This window comes from Nicotiana tomentosiformis, chromosome 11, assembly GCF_000390325.3.
Source record: "Nicotiana tomentosiformis chromosome 11, ASM39032v3, whole genome shotgun sequence".
NCBI classification, from domain to species: domain Eukaryota; kingdom Viridiplantae; phylum Streptophyta; class Magnoliopsida; order Solanales; family Solanaceae; genus Nicotiana; species Nicotiana tomentosiformis.
This window is the reverse complement of record NC_090822.1, coordinates 115,080,343-115,088,472: the sequence shown is the minus strand read 5'-3', so window position 1 is coordinate 115,088,472 and position 8,130 is coordinate 115,080,343. Positions and strand designations below refer to the sequence as shown.

The 8,130-nt window shown below is 31.2% G+C and overlaps 1 protein-coding gene across 1 annotated transcript; it reads right to left on the bottom strand.

The window, feature by feature from the left end:
* Window positions 1–350: 350 nt before the first annotated feature.
* Window positions 351–5,630, bottom strand: LOC104094101 (probable LRR receptor-like serine/threonine-protein kinase At1g05700). Its single transcript, XM_009599966.4, has 9 exons — window positions 5,487–5,630; window positions 4,864–5,383; window positions 3,621–4,096; window positions 2,698–2,830; window positions 2,530–2,598; window positions 2,368–2,439; window positions 2,110–2,181; window positions 1,767–2,017; window positions 351–661 (listed from the first exon to the last, which is right to left on the bottom strand). The coding sequence occupies exons 1-9, from the start codon at window positions 5,593–5,595 to the stop codon at window positions 549–551; spliced, it is 1,815 nt and encodes a 604-aa protein (XP_009598261.4). The 5' UTR covers window positions 5,596–5,630; the 3' UTR covers window positions 351–548.
* Between the last annotated feature and the right edge of the window lie 2,500 nt (window positions 5,631–8,130).

Here is an 8,130-nt window from a genome sequence, read left to right as displayed (position 1 = left end):
GAATCATCAAAACTCTATTTTGAGGTCGTTTACACATAGGTCAATATCCGGTCAATCTTTTCAACTTAAGTTTTCATCTTGGAGACTAAGTGTCTCAATTCATTTCAAAACCTCACCGGACCCGAACCAATTATTTCGACAAGTCATACAATAACTGCCAAGCATAAATTGAGCAGTAAATGGGGAAAATATGCTGTAATATTCAAAATGACCAGTCGGATCGTTACAAAATTGAAGTTGAGAAAAAGTATATGAAAGTCAACCATGTTTGGTGTGTGTATATATATATATATATATATATATATATTTTAAAAATATAGTTTATGAAAGTCATTGAAGATTTGTGAGAGTTAGAAAATGGAAGATTTAAATAAATTTACTTGAAAATACACCAATGTTGAATCATTGGAAGAACCTTACAACAAATTAAACCTTAAATTTTACATGCATTATTTTCTTACAATTACCAACGCAATAAATTAAATATTTCTAACATAGTTAATTTGAACATAAAGACACAAGTAAAGCTAGACATTTGCTGAGTTCTCTTATTGACCGCCAGCAACCTCGGGATCCTTATCAAACTTGTCAGCCATTTGAACATTATCTACATTATTTCCTAGTGCTTCTACATAAGGGCTGTTGCCTCCACTAGTTTGGCCTGCAAATTGCAACTTTGTTAGTACACACACAATTGCATGCTTGAACACATTTAATTAAGTTGAACTTCTATACATAGGCAGTGTTAACAAAAATTTATATTATTATGTTATACCAAAGAAAATTACATGAAATTATACCCACAAAGAGTGGAATAATTTAAGTGGGCGTTTGGACATAAGAATTGTAAAATTCTAAAATAGTGGGAAAAACTTTTTCAAGTGAAAATGGTATTTGAAATTTAGAGTTGTATTTGGACATGAATATAATTTTGGGTTGTTTTTGAAGTTTTGTGAGTGAAAATTTTGAAAATCAGCTTTTTGGAGTTTTTCAAAAATTTCCAAAATGCATCTTCAAGTGAAAATTAGAAATTTTATGAACAAACGCTGATTTCAAGAAAAAGTAAAAATTTTTTGGGAAAAAGAAAAAAATTTCTTATGTCAAAACGGGCTCTAAGTTATGTACACCGACAATTTAAAGATTTTTATATGTGATAGCAGCTTAGTACCAATTTATGAAGTTGACAATTAATGCTTATAATCATAAAAATTTACCTGTAATTATTTTATATGTGACCTAATTGTACTATTATTTAAATATACTGTAAGTGAAATTAGTATATTGGAAAATATAAAAGACAGACAACATTGATATAGTCAAACCTCTCTATAACAATATCCTTATATAACAAACATTCATTGTAAAAGCCACGTTTTTCTCGGACAGATTTTTATGTTATGTTATAATATATGTCCTCTATAACAACATTTCACTATAGCAACAAAAAAATATCGGAATAAACGAGGTTATTATAGAGAGGTTTGACTGTACTGTAAAAGCTCTTTGCACAAATAGTATATACAATTAGACCTCTTTTTAATAACATCCCTATATAATAGTCATTTACCGTAAAAATCATATTTTTCTTGAAACCGAGTTTTATATTATGTTAGTATAATATATGCTTTCTATAACAATACTTCATTATAAGAGTCAAAAAATATCGGAACAAACGAGGTTGTTATAGAGAAGTTTGATGGTATAAGTTAGTAAATCTTACTTAATTTGTTAATTATGCTTTTTATTATGGCGCCCTAAAAACTCACCTGGGGTAATAGCTGCAGACGCAGTAGCCTTTTTACTGTTGTAGTGTAAAATAGCAAAAACGCCCACAATAGCCCAAATGAGGAAGAAGGCTGGAATTGTAGTGCCAAGAATTACAGGCAGATTGTTTTTCTTCTTCTTCTTCTTTGGCGATTTAGCGGATCGAGTTGTTGGCTGATTTTCTCCTGATGATGAACCATTATTCTGGCAAGACTCATCAGATGTATTGCACAACTCTGAATTGCCTGAAATACTGAAAATAAAGTAGAAAAGTTGAATCAAATGTTTAGCACTTTACAAGTCCAAGAAATAGAAGGAAATTTTTTTACTAGTTGCATTTCTTACTCTATGTTTAGGCCATTTTTGTTTGACAATGAGGCAGGTATTGATCCACTGAACTGGTTATTTGCCAAATTCCTGGAACAAATCAAAATCAATTGTCACTAATTGTCATATTAAGATGGAAAACTTTAGCATATTTATCATAATAATAAAATTTAAGTTTTACGCACTGACTATATAAAAATATTTACATAATGAGATCACGTATCATGTCGGTGTATATAACTTAAATCAATCAGAATATAACGTATTTATACTAACAGTTCTTTAAGATCCGGTAAGGTGCCAAGGAAATCAGGAATAGGTCCGTCCAAATTATTGTCACTCAAATCACTGCAAAACAAGAACAAAAGAGTAAGAAATTAAAACACCCTATTTGCGAGAAATTTTTGTATTTAAATCAAATGAAGAAAAAAGAAATACATTGTCTGAAGAGCATCCATGGAACTAAGATCTGGAAGTGATCCTGAAAGGTTGAAGCCACTTAAGTACCTGTAAAATAATTATTTCCACAAAACTTTAGAATTAATATAAAAGCATGTATTATCTTATTAATTATATTAATTAATAATTAATTAAGATGGTGCTTACAGTGCTGTTATGCGAGGTGGATCATCACTGCTACAATTAACCCAATCCCAAGTAAAGGATGTTGGAAGACAAGGATCACCATTCCAGTCTTGTAATACTTCAAATTCGTCTTGCAGTGATACTAAGCTCTCCACTATATAAAAATAGCATATACTTAATTAAGTATTATATTACATTATAATTCAAGAACAGCCATCAATAGATAAAAGATCTAAGTTATATACACTGATAGCATAATTGTATTTACATAATCGTGCAATTTTACTGTCTATAAAAACTTTTATTACTCATTTTTTCAGCTGGTTATCATATCATGATTGCTACGAAGGAGTTACTATTTCTTGTAGGTGATCAACTTATCCTAATGGTGCAAGAAGATTTATACATTGTCAATAAACAGAATATAAACTCATAGATGAATGAGTTTATGTTCTATATATTAACAATATAAAGAACATTTATACTATCAGGTTCAATTGACATACAATATTAAGTAAGTACTCTCGATATTTACTAGTATGATATGATGATTTGTAAAATAAAATATTACCTGCTATAATCGGTTAAATTATATTGATAGTGTAAATGTTCTTTACAGTGTTAGTGTGCATGACTTAAACTCTAAATAAATACTCCCTTCGTTTCAATTTAAATGACACACTTTCCTTATTAGTCCGTTAAAAAAAGAATGATATATTTATATATTTGAAAATTATTTAACTTTAAACTTTTTATTTTATTAATTTTACTTTTAATGAGAAGCTTTTATAACTGTACAAATATCATGATCCCACAAAGTTTTTACTCCTCCCTTAAGGTTTTAGAACCATATGTTTCAAAAGTCTTTTTTTTTCCTTAAATTTTGGGTTAAGTTAAACTAATCGTCTAAATCGAAACCGAGGGAGTAGTAGGGTAGTACGTACCGTCTTGACTGTTTGTTCCATCACTCAACGCATCGCTAACGAGGAATAATTCCAAGGCATTGATAAGAGGGGGAAGTGTTGAATCAGAAGTAGGGACAAGAGAAAAAGTAGTGTTTGGAGAAACAGTGAAATTACTAACAAACAATTGAGTAAAATTTCCATAAGGTGGTAAAATGGGGTCTGAAAAAGGTTCAATATCTTTCAAAATTCTGAAGGATCTTGTTTGGTTCGAGTCAAGTTGAGTCACTTCAGAAAAGTACATGTTCATGTAAATTGGAACTTCAAAGGGAAGAAATTTCATGTTTAAAGTTATGAAATTGGATGCATTGGCAGTAGAAATAGCATTTTGTAGCACTTCTTGTGGAGGATGATCTACTTGAGTTGTATCAATGTTTATGGCGTCGTTTGAGACGGATATTAATCCATTTCCAGGAATTCCAGGCACCCATATTCTGTCATAGGGATCATCTATGTACCTGTTCATTTTGTTAAAATAGAAACTAGTTAATAATAAAGAAAGAAAATCAGTATGCATAGCTTCAAAAATTTAGTCATTATGCGTAAAAACAATAATAACGACTAGATCTAGATTTCAATTTCAACTATATAAATTCTCACTATCCATATAACCATATTGTATTGCTCTATTTATGCACGCCTATCTCAATTTAAATATTAGTAAAAAAATTAGTTTCTCTAACACTAAAATGTTTGAAGTTCATATTATAACATGCATAAACCAAAACATATAAACATATTTTAATTTTTTCACATTAAGTAGAGCGGAGATACATGGTCAAAAAGAAGCTCAACCGAATCTCGTTCACCAGAAACTATATATAGTGTGCAAAAAAGAAAAAAATAAATTCATTTGTATGTAGATCTATAAATTGTTGAATAATTTTAACATATGTGGAGCTTATGTACAGTGGTAAAGGTGCCTAAAAAACTGCTTAAGTCACAAATTTGAATAACAGGATGTGTCATTTCTCATTGTTTAAATTCCTTGTTAGAATTTCTGACTCTACCCAGAGGCGGATGCAATGTATCGGCACTAGGTTCAACTGAATCCAATACTTTTAGCGCGAAACATAAATTTATGTGTAACATTTATTAATATCACTAAAAACTTTAAAAGTATTATAAAACTTAAATCCTAGATCCGCCTCTGACTCGACCACGGAATCGAAGTCTTAACACAAAGATAGAATTAGCAAGATAATATTGAGGTAGATTTTAATACCTGATAGTTTGGTTGGAACCATAAGCAACTCTTCTGTTCAAGAACAAAGCATAATTGGGATCAACATGACTATACATATTAGAATCCAAACTACGAACTTCAAGTGCTGAGATAAAAGGAAACTGATCAGCCACAGTCTGAGCAAGACAGACACTAAGGTAATCCCCTTTAACAACATAAATTGTCTCATAGTAAACAAGTTGGTCACTAGTTTTGACATTGGCCCAATTATTCCCATCAAAATGAAGTGAAAATGATGGAGGTGAAGATTTTCCATCGTAGTTGCCATAGTTAAAGCTCGCTCGAATTAAAACTCGAACGCCTTTTTCGACTTTAATGAGGTAGCAATTCTTGTTTCTGCTAGTGAACACTCTAAGAGTGTCCATTACATGGGATAATGAGTTGCTGGATTGTACAACGTAGGATTTTCCATTGCTAATATAATCTTCATCTCCTAACCAGACTATTGAATTTTCGTCTGTGTACGTTTCTGATGATCCACAATCGAGGCTCACAAACACTGCAAATAAAGGGAAAAAATTAAAAAAGAACAGACATTAGCAAGATAATATGTAGTAGAATATGGTTTTCAGAAGGTATAATTAATTAAGTTATAAGCTTACCATCAGCAGAAACTGCAGAGAAAACACAGAGAACTAAAACAAGTATGAGAAAATGGCTGCTAGCCATGCTTAACGAGAGAATGATAGATAATGAAACTTGGGGCTGCATTATATATATATATATATGGACAATTTGTTATATAATTAATTGTTAGATAGTGATGGTTTAGTGTCTTTTAAACCAATGAAATTGCAAGATTTGACCTTGTGTTTGGTGTATTCAATTGAAATAATAGGATATTTATTCATGCATCAACAAAGTAATAGGAATTTTATTCCTTATTTCGCCCCCGAGTTTTAATCTAGTTTTACTTCTCAAAGTTTAAGACTTACATATATATATTTGGTTAGAGTTGTAAATGTATTATTCCTGTGACATGGTTGAAATGATACAAATTAGTGCAACTTGTAATATTTTTTGTATATCTAATTATCTAAATTTTCTTTTTAATTGATCAAATAAACCTAAATAATGAGTAGTTGTCTATAATATCTAGACCCGAATGCGTACAAAAATACAACACGGTAAGCAGTATTCAACTGTCGACCGTGATATAATGAACCTAATATAGTTATTAGTCGTGGTAGCTAAATAATCACTTATGTTTTGCTCACTTAATAGTCTCATATATACCATTTATATCTAAAAATGTATTAAATCAAGAGAAGCAAAATGGTCTGCTACTCTGGTGACCAGTTTTATTAAGAATCGAAGAAATTCACCCGCCAATGCTAATTAGTACTAACATGGTAAACTTTCTTATTTTTACTACGTTGACTTTGACTTCAGTAAGGAGTTAATCTAGGAAGCCAACTAATATGCCAGATGATATAAAAGGGATTAAAGACTTTGAACTTGTCAAAGTAAACTGCAGGATTATTGTACCAATAGTGAATGTATCGTAATCTGTGTCGATCTGTCTCTCCATTTTGGACTATTTACCAATTAGTACTTCTTTGCATTCCTTCCGCGTAGATAATGATAGACGACGATGACTTTTGTGAGGTATGTCAGTCAATGGCCAAAGATGCTTCATTAGCACCATATGTTTTTATTGGTTGTTGCTGACTTCGTGCGAAAGAAAGAGAACCAAATGGCTCGACGCTCTTCATAATTCTTTTACAACTTGTTTGAATTATACAATATATATATCTTATAACAAGTGTATTGGGAGTAAGATTACCGAATTATGCGAAAGAAGTTTTAAGTGCATGTCATTCAAAATGAGACTCTTACTAAAGGTCAAATTGCTAAATCATCAGCTACGAGATTAATCTCTCTGTGAACACACGAGTAATAATCGAAATCAGTTCCTAACCAAGAAGTAACGAATACGGTTGACAACATCACCATGTTGAGTCAGAGACCCTCCAGACTGCAATGTCTTATCTTACACTAGAATTATCAATTTATAAAATAATTCGACGCTACCGCATATCACAGGCTAGTTGAAGACCATTGAGAACTCCCTACAACTCAACTCTAAAAGGATGTGCAGTCCCCATTTTTCCAATATTCTTCAGCAAAAGTCAAGAAGTAACACAAGTTCTAACTATGTTAATTAACAAGAGTCACTACCTTAATACAACATTTGTTGATTGTTGAGTTTGTTTCCCCCCTCCAATCTTACAGTCGATATATATCTTGCTTACTTTGATTGAGGATAAATGTAATAGTAGGGAAAATAATAGTAAAAATAAAAACAACATTAAAGAAGAATAAGAAGAAAAAGAAAACGATAACCACATTACAATGGAACCTCCAAATATTCTCGTAATTGGATCGCTTCTTTGCACAACTGGCCCAGGGATCTTTACACAAATAGCCGCCTATATTTATTGTTTACTTTTTCTAGTCATATACATAGTTTATACATTGATTATATATAATTATACACATATAATACATAAATTATACATATATTATACTTCTACCGGCTATTTTTAGTTTAAGTGATTGGCTGGACGGCTATTTGGGTTAATTGTTCAATATATTATGTGTTTGCTGGCCCACTTAGGACCAATCATTGTCCAGAAGTTTAAGCCCACGATCACGACCAATTGGACCTAAATTGAGTAGGAACCGTACTTGGAAGTAAATGGGCCGCTGTTGAATCTGTATGAAATCGGGATTGTTACACAAATAGCCAGTCATATATATACTGTTTACTTTTCTAACCGGTATATATTGATTTTACATAATTATACATACAGTATACATGAGTTATAGATATATTATACATCCGCCATCTATTGTTTTAGTTTAAGGGATTAGTTGGGTGGCTATTTGGGTTAATTCACATGGATCTAGAAACCCGATTTCAAAGGATTCTGAAGCACAACTTCACAACACAAGAATACCATTTTCAGTTAATTAATAAAAATACGGAACACATTTCAATATTTTTAGTCACTAGTCAGTATATAATTCTCAGTTAAGCAAATCATCAATCTTTAGCAAGTGTTTCGGTTGATTAAAGCAAAAGCAAATGTATATCGAGTCCTAAAGTACTGACCAAATGCACATTTAACGTTGATAGAGCAGCTTTAAAAGAACAAAAATTCAGATAATTTAAGTTTTTTCTCTAATTATTTTCTAGTCTAAAAAGCCCAAATACATAAGCAACCACCTATTAGACACTCC

Excerpts from the sequence above, each read along its gene's own strand:
- LOC104094101 (XM_009599966.4), bottom strand. The coding sequence starts at position 5,595 with ATGCAGCCCCAAGTTTCATTATCTATCATTCTCTCGTTAAGCATGGCT. Across the intron at positions 4,097-4,863 it reads GGTTCCAACCAAACTATCAG|GTACATAGATGATCCCTATG; the intron begins GTATTAAAATCT and ends CAAAATGAACAG. Across the intron at positions 2,599-2,697 it reads CCACCTCGCATAACAGCACT|GTACTTAAGTGGCTTCAACC; the intron begins GTAAGCACCATC and ends ATTATTTTACAG.